The following is a 21,873-nucleotide window of genomic DNA, read 5'->3' as shown; positions in this document are numbered from 1 at the left end:
AGTGTAGCATGACCGCGCAATTGTCACTGAAAGCGCTAGAGCGCTGAAAGCTGAAAATTGGGCTGGGAAGGAAGGGGGTGAAAGTGCCCTGTATTGTAGTGGTTAATGAGCCGCCACACGCCAGCTTCCTAACGATGAGTAATTTCTGCTGCTCAAAAAGGTCCACCCTGGCAAAGTTCCCCCCCACCACCTTCATGATGAGGCCATGTGGCCTGGTACGGTTCAGGAGGCTCGCTGGTTCCCTCCTCCCCTTTCCTGGCAAGCCGTGCTGCATGATCACATAAGGGTCCGGTATGTATTTTTTTTTTTTTTTTTTTCTGGGTGGGGGAGCATTTTTTTTTCTTTCGTTTTGGGGCCCCCCTTAAAATCCATAGCAGGCCCCCATCCTGTTTTTTTTCTTTTTCTTTCAATTGCTGGCTCCTTTTGTTTACATTCTGCTGGGAATCCCATGCTGGCAGCAGGGGTGACTAATGATAGTTAGGATGCTTGCGTTTGCCAATAACTTAAAGCGGAGATCCCCTTAAAAATAATTTAATTAAAAAAAAAAAGTCAGCAGCTACAAATAATGCAGCTGCTGACTTTTAATAATTGGACACTTACCTGTCCCAGGGGTCAGTGATGCGGGGGAACGAAGCCCCGCTCCTCTCCCCCTTCTCTCTACGGCGCCGGCATCATCACTGTGGGCACTCGGCTGTGGCTTCACAGCCAGGCATGTACCATGCATGCACGAGCCGCGCGGCATGCTGTGACTGGCCACGCAATCATATGGGACCTGTGACATCTCCCAGATGATTGCTGAGAGGAGGGGGGGAGAGGTGAACTGACTTCTGGCGTTGCAGAGCCCTGGGAGAAAGTGGAAGCTGGAACCCTCTAAAAAGAGGTATAAAAAGAAAAGGGGGACAAGTGGGACTTTAAATGAAGCATGTCAATTGAAAATAACAATGTATGAATACATGTGAATAAAATAATTTAGATTTAATTTGTAATCAATGACCCCTAGGGGTTTTTTTTTCTGTCCTTCCACCTGATGCTGCAGCTAAGATGGATGGGCACCCACTGAGGTATGGATTATCCTCAGCTGTGAGTGTTCCCTCATCTTTTCACAGCTGCAAAAGACATCATGCATGACGCTGGCAGGGATCCGCCCAGGGCCTGGGGTATATGAGCTGGGACAGACAGACAGTTCACTCCTCCACTGTGCTCCACTAGGAAGAGATCACTCCTTAACTCTACATATGGGTAATAGAGTTTTATTCATGGTTTTTTTTGTTTCGTTTTTTTTCTCTCCTCTTTGCACATACATTGTTTCATTCAGAGTAGAGGTCGACCGATATGGGTTTTTCTCTGGCCGATGCCGATATTTAGAAATCATGGCGGCCGATAGCCGATATATGATGCCGATTTTTTTGGGCCGATATGTTAGGCCGATTTTATTTTATTTATTTATTTTTAATCCCCCTTGATCTAACACACCTTTCCCATTGGGGTGTTTTTTAAGGCGCTTTTGGGCTAAAAATAGCGCCTGTAAAGTGCCTGCAAAATGGCTCCCCTGCAGTCTGTGTGAAAGACAGAGTGCTTTCACACTGAGGCGATGCGCTGGCAGGATCTTAAAAAAAAAAAAGTCCTGCAAGCAGCACGTTTGGGGTGGTGTATACCGCTCCTCCACCACTCCTGCCCATTGATATGAATGGGCACCACTGCCGAAGCGCATGCAATGCGATTTGGCAGCGGTGCTTCATGGGCGCATTTAACCTCTTCCTTGGCCGCTAGCTGGGTTATATGTGCCCCACTAGCAGCCAAATAGCACCGCTAAAATGATGGTAAAGAGCCGCTAAAACTTGCGTTTTACCATCAACGTCTGCCCACTCCAGTGTGAAAGCAGTCTTCATAAGTGATACAGAAAATTTCTTACACTTAAAGCGGAGGTCCACCCTAAAATGGACCTTCCGCTCATCGGAACCCTCCCCCCCTCCGGCGCCACAATTGGCACCTTTCAGGGGGGAGGGGGGTGCAGTTACCTGGATAATCCAGGTAACTGCACCCACTTCCGGGATAGCTCTCTGCGGAAAGGGGCGTACATTACGCCCCTTTCCGCAAGTGCCCGCCCCCTTCCGCAAGTGCCCCGCTGCCTGCTGGGAAACACACAGATCCCAGAGGCAGCGGGGACCGTCCTCATTGCGCAGCGCGGCTCACGCATGCGCAGTAGGGAACCGGGAAATTAAGCCGAAAGGCTCCATTTCCTGATTGCCATACCCAAGATGGCGGCGGCGGCGGCAGCACTCGAGTGTCGATCTAGAGATCGGCTTCGGGTGCCGACATCGCGGGCGCGCTGGACAGGTAAGTGTCATTATTTTAAAAGTCAGCAGCTGCAGTATTTGTAGCTGCTGGCTTTTAAAAAAAAAAAAAAACGCGGAGTCCCGGCGGACTTCCGCTTTAAACATTTATTAAACAAAACAAACCTCCAATCAGTTTACTTGTATGTATGATCTAGATTAAAAAAAACAAAAAACCTATATATTAAATAAAAACAGGTAGTCAAAACTTTTGGACAAAAAAAAAAAAAAAAAATGGGCTAACTTTACTGTTTTTATTTTATTTTTATTTTTAAAATGGTGTATTTTTTTCCCAAAAAAATGCATTTGAAAGACCTCTGTGCAAATGCCGTGTGACATAAAATATTGCAACAACCGCTATTTTATTCCCTAGGATCTCTGCTAAAAAAATATATATATTTTTTGGGGGGTCTAAGTGATTTTCTGGCAGAAAATACAGGATTTTTACTTGTAAGCAACAAGTGTCAGAAAAGATTTAGTCTTTAAATGGTTAAACTGAGAACTTCTACACAGAGATGACTTCATTCATTGAAGTGTAAACATTGTATCATTTAGTTCTTTTCTTGGCAGTCTGCCCAGAGAGGAAAGGGTTGCTATGAGGACTCAGGCAACTCACACTGACTTCTATACAGAAGTCATTTCAAAGTCCCGCTGTAGAATCGGCTTTTTATTAACACAATCGGCCGATGCCGATTATTTAAAAAACGGCAAATATCGGCCGATATATCGGTCGACCTCTAATTCAGAGCACTGCACATATTTTTTACACATTTGAATTGGTTGATTTTTTATTTCCCCATCATCCATTCCCACTTATTCAACACACATTTAGTCTTCTCCTATTTCCCAATCATTTGTGTATATCTCATTCACACACACTTTTCAGTAATTAGCTATATTCATTCAACACGTTCAATCCAACACTCAGTGTCCTGCTTTTGGGGGTTTTTTTTTTTTTTTTTTTTTTTTTTTTTGGTGACCCATCACACTTTTCTTTCTTTTTTCTTTTTCGCAGATTTGGGTAACACACATATACATTTAGTACCTAGTGGACCTGTGTTGAGGATGTCTGTTTCGGTTCCCCCTGGCCTGCCCCCTGACATTGTTGGGGGATGGTCTGAACCCTGCCTCAACCCCGGATGAGACGGTTATATCTCAGCTCTAACAGTTCCCATTGCTGGAAGTTCTGCCCAATTCTTGGGCTATTTTGTAAGTCACTTTATCAATTAAGTGGACCAATTTGATACTCTCTCTATTTAACTGAGGTTCCACCTATATTAATATTTGTCATATTTATTTGCTTTTCTAGTAAAAACATGCATCCCACCCCTGATGACTGGCAAGAAGCCAAGAAACGCGTCGGTTTCTCAAACTAAGGATGCCTACTTAAGCTTATTTTAATCCTTGACAATATCAACTTTTGTCCTATAGAGTTTGTACTCATTCATGTGATTTTATGATTTTTGATTAGTAATTTATGTATTTCTGTTATGAACTGCATCTATGCATGTCCATTGATTTGTCTATACTCCAGATTCTCTGATTACTATTATGAAAATATATTGAGTGTATATCTATATTTATATTACTGTACTACCATTGTATGCATTCAGATCATGGACAACCCCTAGGGGTCATTGATTACAAATTAAATCTAAATTATTTTATTCACATGTATTCATACATTGTTATTTTCAATTGACATGCTTCATTTAAAGTCCCACTTGTCCCCCTTTTCTTTTTATACAATTTAGCTTTTGGTACTGCAGCAGGTCACTTCTCTTAAACCTCTAAAAAGAGGGTTTCTGCCCCCCTCCCCAAAAAAAAAAAATTACATGCCAAATGAGGCATGTCAGGGGGTCACCTTCCCTTAAAGCGGAAGTTCCATTTTTGGGTGGAACTCTGCTTTAACAACTGACTCACCCTTGCTGCTCACAGCAGGGATGAGTGACTGGTTGTTAAGGAGCAAGCACTAGCCGGTACCCTAGCAACCAATGACTTGTCCCTGCTGGTTGACAGCACGGATGAGATGCAGTAGTAAAACACACAGTAAAAAGGTAATCAGAAAACGCACTGCAGCTACACTACAAAAAAAGCACTGAAAATCGGATTAAAAAACTTGCACTGCACTAGTATGAGCCTAGCCTAAAACTGAACTCTGCAATAAGAAAATATTTTCTTCTAAAGCAGTGGTTCTCAACCCTATTCTTGTCAGGAATCAAATGTGAACATGCCGCTTTGCCCTGCCTGGGTAAAGCAAAGGTTCATTTAAAAGCCGTTCCATAGCATAACCATTAGACCATATGCTCTGAATGAAGACAAGTCCTGCAGAACTTTGAGGCGATATTAAGCACATATATGGCAAAGTCTAGTAAAGATCTAGCAGCGTTGTAGAGACACTTACCTGGGCTTCACTTATAAGCTGACTAATGTCCGGCATACAGAAGCCAATAGGAAGGCCAACTTTATCCGGCACTCTGAACTTATCACCAATCTTGAACGGGACATCTTCTAGGTAACTAAATGGCCCTATGGAACAAACATTAATATGGTAAAGGGCTGTGCCATATCAACAAACATAGTTTTCCTCATAAGACCATACTGATGGTCACAGACCTACAAAAGACCGCCGTCTTGCACGTGACCTACAAGAGACCGCCGTCTTGCACGTGACCTACAAGAGACCGCCGTCTTGCACGTGACCTACAAGAGACCGCCGTCTTGCACGTGACCTACACTTACAATCCATGCATAAAAAAAACTAAAAAGTTATCCCTTTTACTGCCATCGCAAAACAAGCGGGAGTGCATGTGTACCCTCCAACAAGCTGTCAGCTTTCTGATGAAAGCAAATCGGTGGCTGTACAGCCAATAGCTTTTTGTGCCCCACCCCACCCATGGCAAGTATAGGATTCTGGAACTCATTGTCCTCTTGTGGGCCCATACAAATTTAAGCTTGATATGTTGGGTATACATTTACCCCATCTTTTAGATTTTATCCAAAAAATTTTGAATATATATATTATGTTTGTGTGCCCTAAAATGAACTTTACCTTATTTTTTACTAAAAAAAAAATAAATAAAAAATTGGTGCTTGGTAAGGCTCGGTTCACATATATGCAAACTGGATGCGCTTTGAACCACATCCAATTCATGACATGTGAACCGGCAGCCTTCTCTATGGAGCCAGTTCACATATCTGCTAGCCGGCTGCGGGCCGTTTTTAAAAAAGAGATTAAGAGATGTATGGGGTGTTTTTTTTTTTTTTTTTTAGATGCATAATTACTTAGGCGGATGAAGCATTAGTTTGATGTTGCATCTGTCCCCCAGCATCTCAAACGCTGAAAAAGCGTCAGAACAGAAATCCGCCTTGTTTACATAGGCAAATCCCCATTCTGCTTCTCTTCACCGTGAGTCTGCCTGATCCACAGGCGAGCTCCCGCCCGCTATAACTGATGCACGGACTGACAAACAAGTACATTGGTTTGCAAAGCTGGGCCGCCCGGCAGCAGTATGCGGTCCGGAAGTGGTTACGTCTTAAGTAAAAATTGGCACCTAAATCTTACCTGAACCGGTGAACAAATCTGCACCGGACTCCTTTTAAATAATGCAGGGAAAGCATGGCCAGATATACTGTATGTGAACGGAGCTTAAGCTGTCACACAAATATAGTGGGACATAAAAAATTGGAACTACCACTATTTTATTCATTGGGATATCTACTTTCGGAAAATATATCATATTTGTGTGTTTTAATGAATCTTTAGGGTTAAAATAATAAAAAACAAAAACAGCACCAGCAGCTAAAGGGTTAAAGCTGATGTTGTGGTATTAAAAAAAAAAAATATGAAGTCCACCCGTCCCTATGACAGAAGACAGGTGTCATGTGAGCCAATGTGGCAGAACCAACCCTATCCCTTGTGTATGTCCCCCCTGCATTTCTGTAGAACAAGTCTGCATAGGCTTAGTGATTGAAAAGACACAACAGCACAAGGCATCTCTGACTCTTACCGTGTAAATCAGAAACCGATTTCCTCGAATCCATTTAGAGTCTGCAAGAAGACAAAATTTTGCTGTTAGTGCTCAGAAGGCTTTGAGAAATGAACAGGACATGAAAAAACAGCAACTGGCTACCAAAAAGGGGGGGGGGGGGGTGTTTACATAGAGACGCGACAGACAGGATTCTGGCTAAAATAAGAATCCCCATTTTTATTTTTTTGCTTAGAATAAAGATCACGATTCCCTCAGTGTAACAGCTTTCACATTATACGAAAACAAAATTGGGGTAACTTTACGGTTTAGTTTGTTTAATTCATTATAGTGTATTTTTTCCTAAAATATTGCATTTGAAAGACTGTTGCCCAAATACAGTGCGACATAAAATATTGCAACAACCTCCATTTCATTCTCTGCTAAATAAAATACATACATATATATATATATATATATATATATATATATATATATATATATATATATATATATATATATATATATATATATATATATATATATACATACATATATATATATATATATATATATATATATATATATATATATATATATATATATACACACACACACACACATACATACATATATATATATATATATATATATATATATAAATAAATGTTTGGGGGTTTCAAGTAATATTCTCGCAAAAATCAAAACAAAAAAAAAAAAAAATGATTTTAACTAGTAATTAACAAGTGTCTGCACAAGGTTTAGCCTTTAAGTGGTTAGACAGCCCTCATTTACAGACCCATTTCACACTGGAGGTGCTATTGAGGTGTTTTAGCACTAAAAATAGCCTCTTACGCTTCCTTAGTGTGAAAGCCCGAGTGCTTTCACACTGGGGTGGTGCACTTTCATGATGGGGAAAAAAAATAAAAAAAATAAAGTCCTGCAAGCAGCATCTTTGGGACGGTGTGGGAGCGCTGTATACAGCACTCTTACACTGCCCCTGCCCATTGAAATGAATGGGCAGCACTTTCTAATTGCCTGAAAAGCGGTATGGAAGTGGCGTAACACGGGCGTTTTTAACCTTTTCTTCAGCCGCTAGCGGGGGGGGGGGGGTGTACAGCCAAAGGACCCCTGTCCCAGTGCGAAAGTACCTTTTGATCTAAAAGAAGTAAATGTTACAATGTTTCTCTTATCTCATCCGAACAACGTTGTGATAAACTTGGCAGACTGCCCCTTTTTGAACAGTTTTTGGACAGCTGTTGGCTTGAGCAGAGTACTCTGTACTGAATCAAGAAAAATGCTGTGTTAAGAGTATCTGGCCGCATGTAATGAAAATATCTCCTAAAAAGGTGCACGTTTAGGAGATATTTACACTATCTATAGGTCAGCCTTATAGGCAAAAGTCAGCAGAGGAAATGTATTTCCTCTTTAACCACTTAACAACCGGCCCATAGCCGAATGATGGCTACAGGGCGGTTGTTTAACTCTGGGAGGCCGTCATATGACGCCCTCCCAGAATTCCGCTCTCGCGCGCCCACAGGACCCGGCGCATCATGGTAAACGGCCGCTCATCGCGCGATCGCTCCATCAAATGACGGAGTGATCACTTGTAAACAAACCGGCGTCATGTTATGACGCCGGTTCCTCCCTCCCCCTCTCTGTACCGATCGGTACAGCGGGGGAGGATCGGTGTCAGCACCGCTGTGGGCTGCATCTGCAGTGCCCACATGACTGCTCACCGACAATTAACCCCGCAATACCCCGGAGATAACCAGCCATACCCGGAGATACCCAGCCATAGACATCCCCCCCCCCCCCGCCACCCTCCGGTGCTTCTACCGACTCGCCAATACGATCAAAGCCAGAAGCGTGTGCAATTTTGAAGAGTGACATGTTAGGTATCTATTATTTACTCAGCGTAACTTCATCTTTCATATTATGCAAAAATTTGGCTAACTTTATTGTGTTTTTTTTTTTTTTTTTTAGCACAAAACAGTTTTTATTCCAAAAAAAAAAAGGCATTCGAAAAATTGCTGCGCAAATACCGTGCCAGATAAAAAGTTGCAACGACCACCATTGTATTCTCCAGGGTGTTTGCTAAAAAAAACATCACATATAATGTTTTGGGGTTCTATGTAATTTTCTAGCAAATAAATGATGATTTTTACATGTAGGAGAGAAATGTCAGAATTGTCCTGGGTGCTCCAGAACGCCTGATGGTGCTCCCTGCATGTTGGGCCTCTGTATGTGGCCACACTGTAAAAGTCTCACACATGTGGTATCGCCATACTCGGGAGTAATAGCAGAATGTGTTTTGGGGTGTAATTTGTAGTATGCATATGCTGTGTGTGAGAAAAACTGATAATATGACAATTTTATAAAAAAAAAAAAGTTAAAAAAAAATCTTGATTTTGCAAAGAATTGTGGGAAAAAACTACAACTTTAAAAAGCTCTTACTAAATACATTGGAATGTCTTCTTTCCAAAAGGGGGTCATTTGGGGGGTATTTGTACTTTTCTGGCATGTTAGGGTCTCAAGAATTGAAATAGGCCGTCAGTCCTTCAGGTGTGATCAATTTTCAGATATTGGCACCATAGCTTGTAGACTCTCTAACTTTCACAAAGACCAAATAATATCCACCAATTTGTACTTATTTTTACCAAAGATATGTAGTAGTATAAATTTTGGCCAAAATTTATGAAGAAAAAGTTACTAATCTGCTAAATTTTATAACAGAAATGAAGAAAAATTCATTTTTTTTTTTTTTTTACAGAATTTTTCAGTCTTTTTTCTTTTATAGCACAAAAAATAAAAAAAAACGAGCGGTGATTAAATACCACCAAAAGAAAGCTCCATTTGTGTGAAAAAAAAAAAAAAGGACAAAAATTTCATATAGGTCCAGTGTTGCATGACTGAGTAATTGTCATTCAAAATGTGAGAGCAACGAAAGCTGGTTATTAACCACTTAATAACCGCCCTATAGCCGAATGACGGCTTTAGGGTGGTTTCTTAACTGTGGGAGGCCGTCATATGACGTCCTCCCAGAATTCCGCTCTCGCGCGCCCCCTGGGGCGCGCACTCGAGAGCATCCATGACCGCCGGGCCCACAGGACCCGGCGCATCACGGATCGCGGTAAACGGACGCTCGTCGCGGCCGTTTACCACGTGATCGCTCCGTCAAATGACGGAGTGATCACTTGTAAACAAACCGGCGTCATGTTATGACGCCGGTTCCTCCCTCCCCCTCTCTGTACCGATCGGAACAGCGGAGGGGGAGGAGATCGGTGTCAGCAGCGATGTGGGCTGCATCTGCAGTGCCCACATCGCTGCTCACCAAAAATTAACCCCTCAATACCCTGCATATACCCTGCCAATACCCTGCATATACCCTGCCAATAGCCTGCATATACCCTGCCAATAGCCTGCATATACCCTGCCAATAGCCTGCATATACCCTGCCAATAGCCTGCATATACCCTGCCAATAGCCTGCATATACCCTGCCAATAGCCTGCATATACCCTGCCAATAGCCTGCATATACCCTGCCAATAGCCTGCATATACCCTGCCAATAGCCTGCATATACCCTGCATATACCCTGCCAATACCCTGCATATACCCTGCATTACCCTGCCAATACCCTGCCAATACCCTGCCAATACCCTGCCAATACCCTGCCAATACCCTGCCAATACCCTGCCAATACCCTGCCAATACCCTGCCAATACCCTGCATATACCCTGCATTACCCTGCCAATACCCTGCCAATACCCTGCCAATACCCTGCCAATACCCTGCCAATACCCTGCATTACCCTGCCAATACCCTGCATTACCCTGCCAATACCCTGCATTACCCTGCATTACCCTGCCAATACCCTGCATTACCCTGCCAATACCCTGCATTACCCTGCCAATACCCTGCATTACCCTGCCAATACCCTGCATTACCCTGCCAATACCCTGCATTACCCTGCCAATACCCTGCATTACCCTGCCAATACCCTGCATTACCCTGCCAATACCCTGCATTACCCTGCCAATACCCTGCATTACCCTGCCAATACCCTGCATTACCCTGCCAATACCCTGCATTACCCTGCCAATACCCTGCATTACCCTGCCAATACCCTGCATTACCCTGCCAATACCCTGCATTACCCTGCCAATACCCTGCATTACCCTGCCAATACCCTGCATTACCCTGCCAATACCCTGCATTACCCTGCCAATACCCTGCATTACCCTGCCAATACCCTGCATTACCCTGCCAATACCCTGCATTACCCTGCCAATACCCTGCATTACCCTGCCAATACCCTGCATTACCCTGACAATACCCTGCATTACCCTGACAATACCCTGCATTACCCTGACAATACCCTGCATTACCCTGCCAATACCCTGCATTACCCTGCCAATACCCTGCATTACCCTGCCAATACCCTGCATTACCCTGCCAATACCCTGCATTACCCTGCCAATACCCTGCATTACCCTGCCAATACCCTGCATTACCCTGCCAATACCCTGCATTACCCTGCCAATACCCTGCATTACCCTGCCAATACCCTGCATTACCCTGCCAATACCCTGCCAATACCCTGCATTACCCTGCCAATACCCTGCATTACCCTGCCAATACCCTGCATTACCCTGCCAATACCCTGCATTACCCTGCCAATACCCTGCATTACCCTGCCAATACCCTGCATTACCCTGCCAATACCCTGCATTACCCTGCCAATACCCTGCATTACCCTGCCAATACCCTGCATTACCCTGCCAATACCCTGCATTACCCTGCCAATACCCTGCATTACCCTGCCAATACCCTGCATTACCCTGCCAATACTCTGCATTACCCTGCCAATACTCTGCATTACCCTGCCAATACTCTGCATTACCCTGCCAATACTCTGCATTACCCTGCCAATACTCTGCATTACCCTGCCAATACTCTGCATTACCCTGCCAATACTCTGCATTACCCTGCCAATACTCTGCATTACCCTGCCAATACTCTGCATTACCCTGCCAATACTCTGCATTACCCTGCCAATACTCTGCATTACCCTGCCAATACTCTGCATTACCCTGCCAATACTCTGCATTACCCTGCCAATACTCTGCATTACCCTGCCAATACTCTGCATTACCCTGCCAATACTCTGCAACGCTCTGCAACACTCTGCAACGCCCTGCAACACCCGCCAATACCCTGCAACACCCGCTGTTAGAAAAGTTTTAAATGTTTATTGTGTGACTATTAGAAAAACAATAATCCTGAGACTGATTTGTTAAAAAACTTACTTCTGAGCACATTATTGTACTAACTCATTGTATTGTTTTGTCCTAATTAACTCCATAGTAAGTTGTAGAATCATTAGATTTAACTAAATATGATAGCCTAAGAATGTACGGGAATATGGATAGCTAATAAAGGTACTAGTTCGTACCATGACAAACGTTATTTATGTTCCCTCAGCCAATAGAAGCACAGAGATGTTATTCTTATGGGGTATGTGAGAGCGTAACAGTCTTTTGGGAGACATTTTTCTTCAGCTTTCGTCCTGTAAGCATGTCTCTCTGTTGTGGGCCACATCAGAAATAAATTTTCCTGCTTCTCAGACTACCCGGAGTTTTTACTGATCACAAGGGAAATTCCTAACACCCGCCAATACCCTGCAACACCCGTCAATACCCTGCAACACCCGCCAATACCCTGCAACACCCGCCAATACCCTGCAACACCCGCCAATACCCTGCAACACCCGCCAATACCGTGCAACACCCGCCAATACCGTGCAACACCCGCCAATACCGTGCAACACTCTGCAATATCCTGCAATGCTCTGCAACGCAATACTCTGCAACGCCATACTCTGAGATACCCAGCCATAGTCGGTGATACCCTGCAATACCCAGCCATAGACACCCCCCCCACTCCCGCCGCCCTCCGGTGCTTCTACCGACTCGCCAATACTATCAAATCCAGAATCTTTTTTTTATTTTTTTTCAGGCTTCCCAGCTTCGAGGTGAGATACGGGGTCTTATTGACCCCACATCTCACTGTAAAGAGGACCTGTCATGCCATATTCCTATTACAAGGGATGTTTACATTCCTTGTAATAGGAATAAAAGTGATCAAAAAATTTATTTTTGGGGAAAAAAAATGTCAAACTAAAATAAATAAAGTAAAATGAACAATAACATTTTTTTTTTTTTTTTTAAAGCGCCCCTGTCCCCATGTGCTCGCATGCAGAAGCGAACGCATACATAAGTCCCGCCCACATATGAAAACGGTGTTTAACCACTTCAGATCCGCGCTATTGCCAAATGACGGCATTAGCGCGGACCTACATTTTCAGGACTACGTCTATTGACGTCGTCCTGGTTACGAGCGGCCTGCGCGCCCCCTGAGGGGCGCGCGCGGCGCGCTCTGTGATCGGCGAGTCCGTGAGACTCGCCTGATCACCGATCCGTGTAAGGGGTCGATCCCGACCCCTTATCACGTGATCAGCTGTCAGCCAATGACAGCTGATCATGTGATAGAACGGAGCCGGTAATCGGCTATTATTCCTCCTCGCGCTGACAGCGCGAGGAGAGAAAAAAAAAGCCGATCACCGGCGGCCGTGATCGGGACATCAGTCCCGATCACGGCCATCAATACAAGGGACCACCTGCCACCTGCCTGTGCCCACCTGCCTCCCGCAGTGCCATCCTGAAAAAAAATAAAAGAAAAAGTAAGTGCCCCCCGTCAGTGCCCCCTGTCAGTGCCCATAGTGCCCACAGTGCCACCCACAGTGCCACCCACAGTGCCACCCCACAGTGCCACCCCACAGTGCCACCCCACAGTGCCACCCCACAGTGCCACCCAATCTGCCTCAAAGGTGCTGCACCCCAGTGCCGCCCATCAGTGCCCAGCAGTGCCGCCCATCAGTGCCCAGCAGTGCCGCCCATCAGTGCCCAGCAGTGCCACCTATCAGAGCCACCTATCAGTGCCACCTATCAGTGCCCATCAGTCCCATCTATCTGTGGTACCTATCAGTGCCCATCCGTGCCACCCATCCGTGCCACTTATCCGTGCCACCCATCCGTGCCATCTTATCTGTGCCCATCTTTGCCCATCAGTGCCGCCTTATCTGTGCCCATCGGTGCCGCCTTATCTGTGCCTATTAGTGCCGCCTTAACTATGCCTATCAGTGCCCACCAGTGCAGCCCATCAGTGCCCACCAATGCAGCCCATCAGTGCCCACCAATGCAGCCCATCAGTGCCCACCAATGCAGCCCATCAGTGCCCACCAATGCAGCCCATCAGTGCCCACCAATGCAGCCTATCAGTGCCGCCTAATCAGCGCACTTCAATGAAGGAGAAAAATGACCCGTTTGCAAAATTTTATAACAAACTATTAAAACATGATTTTTTTTTTTTTTTTTTTTGCATCTTTTTTTGTTTGTTTAGCAAAAAATAAAACTCCGAGCTGTAACTAAATACCACCAAAAGAAAGCTCTATTTGTGGGAAAAAAATGATAAAAATTTCATTTGGGTACAGTGTTGTATGCCCGCGCAATTGTCACTCAAAGTGCATCAGCGCTGAAAGCTGAAAATTGGTCTGGGACTGAGGGGGGTTTAAGTGCCCAGTAAGCAAGTGGTTAAACCACACATGTGAGGTATCGCTGCGTACGTTGGAGCGAGAGCAATAATTCTAGCCCTAGACCTCCTCTGTAACTCAAAACATACCGTAACCAGTAAAAAAAAAAAATTAAATCGTCGCCTATGGGGATTTTTAAGTAGCGACGTTTGGCGCCATTCCACGAGCCTGTGCAATTTTGAAGAGTGACATGTTAGGTATCGATTTACTCGGTGTAACTTCATCTTTCACATTATGCAAAAATTGGGCTAACTTTACTGTTTTTTTTTTTTTTAAGCACAAAAGTTTTTTTTCCAAAAAAAAGCATTCGAAAAATTGCTGCGCAAATACCGTGCGAGATAAAAAGTTACAACGACCACCATTGTATTCTCCAGGGTGTTTGCTAAAAAAACATATATAATGTTTTGGGATTCTATGTAATTTTCTAGCAAATAAATGATGATTTTTACATGTAGGAGAGAAATGTCAGAATTGTCCTGGGTGCTCCAGAACGCCTGATGGCGCTCCCTGCATGTTGGGCCTCTGTATGTGGCCACGCTGTGTAAAAGTCTCACACATGTGGTATCGCCGTACACGGGAGTAATAGCAGAATGTGTTTTGGGGTGTAATTTGTGGTATGCATATGCTGTGTGAGAAATAAACTAATATGACAATTTTGTGAAAAAAAAAAAAAGTAAAAAAAATCTTGATTTTGCAAAGAATTGTGGGAAAAAATGACAACTTCAAAAAACTCACCATGCCTCTTACTAAATACCTTGGAATGTCTTCTTTCCAAAAAGGGGTCATTTGGGGGGTATTTGTACTTTTCTGGCATGTTAGGGTCTCAAGAATTGAAATAGGCCGTCAGTACTTCAGGTGTGATCAATTTTCAGATATTGGCACCATAGCTTGTGGACTCTAACTTTCACAAAGACCAAATAATATCCACCAATTTGTACTTATTTTTAACAAAGATATGTAGTGGTATAAATTTTGGCCAAAATTTATGAAGAAAAAATTACTAATCTGCTAAATTTTATAACAGAACTGAAGAAAAATTCATTTTTTTTTTTACAGAATTTTCTGTATTTTTTCTTTTATAGCACAAAAAATAAAAAACCCAGCGGTGATTAAATACTACCAAAAGAAAGCTCCATTTGTGTGAAAAAAAGGACAAAAATTTCATATAGGTCCAGTGTTGCATGACTGAGTAATTGTCATTCAAAATGTGAGAGCACCGAAAGCTGAAAATTGGTCTGGTTATTAAGGGTGTTTAAGTGCCCAGTGGTTAAGTGGTTAAGGGTGTTTAAGCGCCCAGTGGTCAAGTGGTTAAAGTCTGGATAGCAATGGACATTATAACTTTAGGCAGGCCACACATTATGCAGTTTTCTTTCCTACAAGAAGGGGTAGAAGAACAGAAAATTGCTTGATACCCTAAACACAGCATTGATGGGGGAATCCCTTCCGCTGCACTCTTGTATTCTGACGGCAGTAGAGTTCCCAGCTGCCAGAACACGATTGCTACTGGCAGTGAGCGAATGAAAAAAAAAAAAAAAAAAAGGAAAAAAAAAACCGAACAGACGCAAACAGGCTGTTTGTACTGCAGTTGATCGACAGTACAACCAGCCTCTGCCCATACATGGATAAAAATTGGTCCAGTTCCTGCTGAAGTGGTCGAATTTCCATCCATCTACGGTTGGCTTTAGGCGCCAATAATGGATGCAGAATAGCTTTAGAAAAATAGAATGCTTATCGCAGACATCAAATAATAGCAGATCACAAAGTTGATGAGCTGCTTTGCTCATTAAAAAAGCACAGACGTGTCTTTGGGGGGGGGGGGTTTAGTAGAGAACAGGACTGCGTGTCAAGCCCCCAATTGACATTATAAACGGGACCCTTAAAACTGACACTACAATGTTGAGATCATCAAGTTTTATATAAAGCGGTAACTTCCATTACTTTAGTTTTTATTGGATAAAAGAATTAGGCGTAGTGAGTGGCTGAGCAAGGCACAATAAAAATGAATTAAAAAAAAAAAAAAGTTGGGCATACACTGGCTAGGATCATTACCCCTGAATAGCACAACAGTTTTAGTCAGGGATAATAATCCTAACCAGTGTATGCCCAACTTTTAAAGAGTACAAGCACAAGAAAACAAAAAGGAATTTTGCATCAACTAAAAGCAGAACAGAGGAAAATCGGAAGCATCTATAAAAATTTCCAAAAATGACCATATTACGGTAAATTTTGTGTTGTAAAAAACACAAGAAGCTCAATATCTTGCCTGAGGATTTGTAACTTAAAGAGATTGTAAACCTCCTGCACAGGTGTCAAACTGGTGGCCCTCCAGCTGTTGCTGAACTACAAATCCCATGAGGCTTTGCAAGGCTGACAGGTACAAATATAACTCCCACTGACAGGAATGATGGGACCTGTAGTTTCCCAACAGCTGCCAGTTTGTCACACCTGAGGAGTCTAATGTTTGTACCTATAGGTAGTGTGTGTGTTACACACACACACACACAGCCTCTATATATCATAAACCTGTACCATTTTACAAAATATCTACTGTATACTGCGCCGATTATGTCATCGGCGCATGCGCACTGAAGGAACAACCGCCCGTGCCGTTTCTTCAGGAGCGTGTGCCGTGACCGGCAGCTCCAGCACGCATTTGCTGGGAGTGACGTCATGCCGCTCCGGCCAGTCTGTGGCCCCAGAAGGAAGACAGGCAAAGATAGATGCGGCCTGCAGCGGGGACGATGCTGGCTTAGTGTGCAATTAAGTGTCACATAATGTACTAGTATGCGATGCATACTAGCACATTATGACTTTACAGGGAAGAGGGAAACATTTTTTTTTTTTTTTTTTTTAATCAGAGTTTACTTCCTCTTTAAGACAAAATGAGCACTGGCATACATTACTAACGGATTTCCAGCCAGAAAACAATGACTTTGCGGTTTTGTTACATCACAGGCACAGCTCATGTTATAGATGGCCGAGCAGAAAAGAGATAATTGTGAAGATATATAAAGATTTTGCCAACCTTTAGCACTGCAGCGGTTGAGGACAGATTAAAGGAGCTGTAAAGGCAGAACATTTTTTTTTATCTTAATGCATTAAGATAAAAAAAACTCTGTGTGCAGCAGTCCCCCAACCCCCCCCCCCCCTCCCCAATACTCACCGGAGATCCCCCTCTGTCCAGCAATGTCCAAGAGCTTCTCATGCCTTCCTGAGATCATCCCTCCCGATTAGCTGACACAGCAGCGATGCCATTGGCTGCTGCTGTCAATACAAGTCAGCTAGCCAATCAGGGGAGAGGGGAAGGGGCTCTGTGTCTGAATGGACACAAGAAGCTGGGACTCATCTTGGGTGACCCCATAGCAAGCCACTTCCTGTGGGGGGCACTGAACAGGAGGGAGGGGCCAAGAGCACCGAAGAGGGACCCGAGAAGAGGAGGATCCGGGCTGCTCTGTGCAAATATACGACAACAGAGCAGGCAAGTATAACACGTTCGTTATTCTTATAGGAAAAAAAATAAAAATAAAAAATGTACAATGTAGGCACGTGGGCCATATGAAGTACGTAAGTGGCCACATGCACGCAACATTTGGACGACCACCACCATACGCTGAATGGTGAGGAGGAAGACATTAGGGAGCTCTGTCTAGAGCTCTTCTGTCTTTCTCCTCGCCGTTCAATACAGAGCTCTGTCCTGTCAGCGTGATGTGCTTGTTTTTGTTTCCCTGCAAAGCAGGGAATAAAAAAAACAGTCACATTCCTTAGAGAAAGCACCAAACAGTTAACACAAAACAATGGTTAAGCACAGTTAACCTGCTGATAGCCCCTGATGTTTAACCTCTTCCCAGCCAGTCTCATCAGTACAGTGACAGTGCATATTTTTTAGCACAGATCACTGTATTGGGGTCACTGGTTCCCCCAAAGTGTCAGATTGCTCCCCATACAATTGCAGTCTCGCTACAAGTCACTGATCGCTTCCATTACTAGTATAAAAAAAAAAAAAAAATGTATTATATGTGAATTTTTTTTTTTTTATACTAGTAATGGCAGCAATCAGCGACTTATAGCGAGACTGCAATAGTATGGAGAGCAATCTGATAGATATAATATATTCATTCTCTCTCTCTCTCTATATAAAAACTTTTTTCCTCAGTTTATGCCGATACGTATTCTTCTACATATTTTTGTTAAAAAAATTGCAATAAGTGAAAAAGTTATAGCGTTTACAAAATAGAAGATAGTTTTATGGCATTTTTATTAATATTTCCTTTTTTTAAATGGCAGCGATCATCAATTTTTATCATGACTGCGACATTATGGCGGACACATCGGACATTTTTGACACATTTTTGGGACCATTGTCATTTATACAGCAATCAGTGCTATACAAATGCACCGCTTCCTGTGTAAATGACACTGGCAGTGAAGGGGTTAACCACTAGGTGGTAGTGTAGGGGTTAAGTGTGTCCTAGGGGCGTGTGGCTAACTGTTGGGGGGGGGGGGGCGGGGGCATGTCACTGTTGATAGGCAGAACAGGGAGATGCTCGTTTACTTTTGCATCTCCCTGTTCTTCCTCTCCGTGAGGCGTTCGTGGGTATCCCCGCGGCGAGTTATGCCTTTAGAACCACCATTGCTGGGCACAAGCACATACAGGCACATTGCCCTTTAAGAGCCCAGCTGGCGGCGCACTCGCGACCCGGTCCTGAGCTCCGTGACCATGGCCGCGGGACCCGCTGACCAGATCAGGTCACAGAGCTGAAGAACGGGGAGAGGCAAGTGTAAACAAACCTCACCGTGCTTCCTACTGTGGCTGTCACTGATCGTCTGTTCCCTGTCATAGGGAACAACGATCAGTGATGTCACATGCCAAGCCACCCCCCCTACAGTAAAAAAAAAAAAAAAAAAAAAAAAACACACACATATTTGGTCACACTTAACCCCTACACTGACCCCTAGTGTTAACCCCTTCACTGCCAGTGACACTTACAGTAATCAATGCATTTTTAATCTCACTGATCGCTGTATTAATGCCAATGGTCCCAAAAATGTGTCAAAATTGTCCGACAATGTCGTAGTCACAATAAAGATCGCCGCCATTACTAGTGAAAAAATAAAATTAATAAAAATGCCATAAAACTATTCCCTATTTTGTAGACGCTATAACTTTTGCGCAAACCAAACGCTTATTGCGATTTTTTTTTTTACCAAAAATATGTAGAATACGTATCGGCCTAAACTGAGGGAAAAAAAAAATATATATATATATTTTTTTTATATATTTTTTGGGGATATTTATTATAGCAAAAAGTAAAAAATGTTAAATTTTTTGGAAAATTTACACTCTAATTTTGTTTATAGCGCAAAAAATTAAAACCGCAGAGGTGATCAAATACCACCTCAAATACCACCAAAAGAAAGATCTATTTGTGTGAAAAAAAAGGGCGCTAATTTTGTTTGGGAGCCACGCCGCGCGCAATCGACAGATAAAGCGACGCAGTGCCGAATCGCAAAAAAGCTGCAAAATGGTCCGGGGCTTAAGTGGTTAAAGTAAAACTTCACTCTTCCAATCAACATTGATTATTTTTAATCCCTATGTGGCTAGCATTAGTTAGTAAATAGGAAAGGACATCATATTTGCTTGTTTAAACTTTTTTTTTTTTCCTTTTCTTCAGTTACTTCCTGTTTTTTTGCCTAAGTAAATTTTGGGTTACATCCCATGAGGGAGGAGTTTTTTTTTTTTCCAGCTAAGCACACTATCCTGCATGTATGTCTGAGCTAAGAGCAGATGGATTCCAGGAAATAAATGCTACATGAATGGTTTGTCCTTACTCAAGAAGGCCATGGCCAGAAAGGCTAGGGAGTGTTTTTCAAAAAAAAAAAAAAAAAAAAAAAAAAAAAAAAACACAACAACAACACAAAACAAAAACAAAAAAAAATCTGAGACATGGATGGGTCTGCTTTGAATATTTAAAAATTAAGTTTTCGGTTTATGTTGCTCAGATGCTGTGAATATCCGCTTTTCTCCAGTCTCTTTTACGCATGTTTTTCTGTCAGCTACAGGAGGTACTTTCAACCGCAATGGAGAAAAAAAAAAAAAAAAAATTCCCATATACTGCATATTGACCTTCAGCAAGGTTTAGTAGTTGGGAAATCCAGTTTTGCCACATCATAAAATTACTGAATTCTAAAAAGCAGAACTGCTGGTCTCTGCTGAACGGGGTGAATTTTGACGAGTGTAAGGCCATCCCAGTTTGACAGAAGACGATCGTTTGAATGACTTCCGTCAAAAAGGACAGTTAGAAAATAAAGATATAAATAATAAATTAGATCTGATCAGTGGCTGTGTTAGTTTTCTTTCACCTGGTGATCCTGCTAGTACCAATTCCTTTCCTAGCGTGACAACGCTCATCCAGTGTTCTGTATTTATTGGAGGAGCAATCGCCTCCGAAGAAATTCAAAGTATATCTGGACTAGAGAACACCTTCCCCCTCCAAAACATTTGTTTTTTTTTTCCTTTTGGGAATATGTTGGTAGTTTAATGTTATTTATGTTGTAATGGATGGTTGTTTGGTATGTTTTAGAAAGACAAAATAAAATAAAGAGATATTTAAAACAAAAAACATAGGAGGGAGGGTTCTGTAGTAAAAAAGATACAACTGATAACCAGTGAGTAGAGGCAGAAAGCACAGGAGGGAGCTCACTAGATTTCTGGTGGGTATTTTGTTGCACCTATTATCCCCCTTCCCACTGAGCGTACCCAGATATGTGGCCTCTGCGTTCAGGGGTTATACAGGGATGATGCCCGCAGCTGCAGGCATCATCCCGCTACCGTTGTTTAGAGCAGGCGATCGGCTATCCAGGGATAACAACCGATGCGGCTAAAACCCACTCGGCTGTTATTTTCCGGAGGAGCGGGAGAGGACGTCCCGTACAGCCGCCCCCCCACCGCGCGCTTTGAACAGGCCTCCCATCCCACCGGGAGACCCGATCAATGATACGCCGCTTCCGGCAGCTAGGGACAGACTGGCACAAAGCCGGAAATGGCTTTGTGCCAGTCTCCTGATTAAAAACACAGAAGCAACATCACTTCCTGTTTACTCGGCTGCCAATGTAGCCGGTGTCTTGTCTAATAACGTCCTCCATCGGATAGTGTCTGCTGTGTACTGCACATGCGCAGTACACAGCAACACAGATTCCGAAAATTGCCGAGGATGAACGGCGCCTGCGCCGTGAGTCCAGGTTCTATTCCCACTATCCAAGTGGACATAGAGTAGGAATAAAAAAGAGCCGAGCCCGAACCGTGGCGAGCGAAGCTCGCCCGCGAGGGGCCCTTTAATACTCACAACCCTATGTCCGCTTGGATGGTGGGGCTACCACCTCCACTCACGGCGCAGGCGCCGTTCAGCTTTGGAAATTTTCCGAAGCTTCGTCTGCTCCGTACTGCGCATGCGCAGTACGGGGTGGACACTATACGGCAGAACACCGGATTTAAAAAATATACAGTATTCAGAATCGCCAAAAATGGTGATCTGAATACTTTGAAGTGCAAAGGAGGGAATATCTGTCATCACCTATTACTGTCACAAGGGAGGTTTTACATTCCTTGTGACAGCAATAAAAAAGTGATATGAGAGAGAGAGATATAGAGATAGAGATAGAGATAGATAGATAGATAGATAGATAGAGAGAGATAGAGAGAGAGAGAGATAGAGAGAGAGAGATAGAGATATATAAAATCACAACTTAATATAAAAATAAATAAAATAAGAAAAAAAATAAAAAAATTTTTTTTAAAGCGCCCGATCCCCCGAGGTCACGCAGCAAAGAAAATGCATACGGAAGTTGCGCCCGTATAATATAAATGATGCTCAAATCACACGTGAGGTATTGCCACGATCCTCAGAGCGAGAGCAATAAT

General features: G+C 43.3%; 1 protein-coding gene across 4 annotated transcripts in view; it reads right to left on the bottom strand.

The window, feature by feature from the left end:
* The window catches only part of UBAP1 (ubiquitin associated protein 1), a 68,271-nt gene that overhangs the window by 27,485 nt on the left and 18,913 nt on the right, over positions 1 to 21,873 (bottom strand). For all 4 annotated transcript variants that reach the window (XM_077463144.1, XM_077463142.1, XM_077463141.1 and 1 more), the window contains 2 exons: positions 6,344 to 6,384; positions 4,738 to 4,862 (listed from right to left, as the gene is read on the bottom strand). In XM_077463144.1, coding sequence (XP_077319270.1) covers positions 4,738 to 4,862; positions 6,344 to 6,377 — 159 coding nt within the window. In that variant the 5' untranslated portion in view covers positions 6,378 to 6,384. The remainder of the gene's footprint in view (positions 1 to 4,737; positions 4,863 to 6,343; positions 6,385 to 21,873) is intronic.

This window comes from Lithobates pipiens, unplaced genomic scaffold (assembly GCF_037356315.1).
Source record: "Lithobates pipiens isolate NorthernLeopardFrog02 unplaced genomic scaffold, aLitPip1_a1.2 Scaffold_3, whole genome shotgun sequence".
Lineage (NCBI taxonomy): Eukaryota > Metazoa > Chordata > Amphibia > Anura > Ranidae > Lithobates > Lithobates pipiens.
The sequence above is the reverse complement of the archived record's forward strand: the minus strand, read 5'-3'. Positions and strand labels throughout refer to the sequence as shown.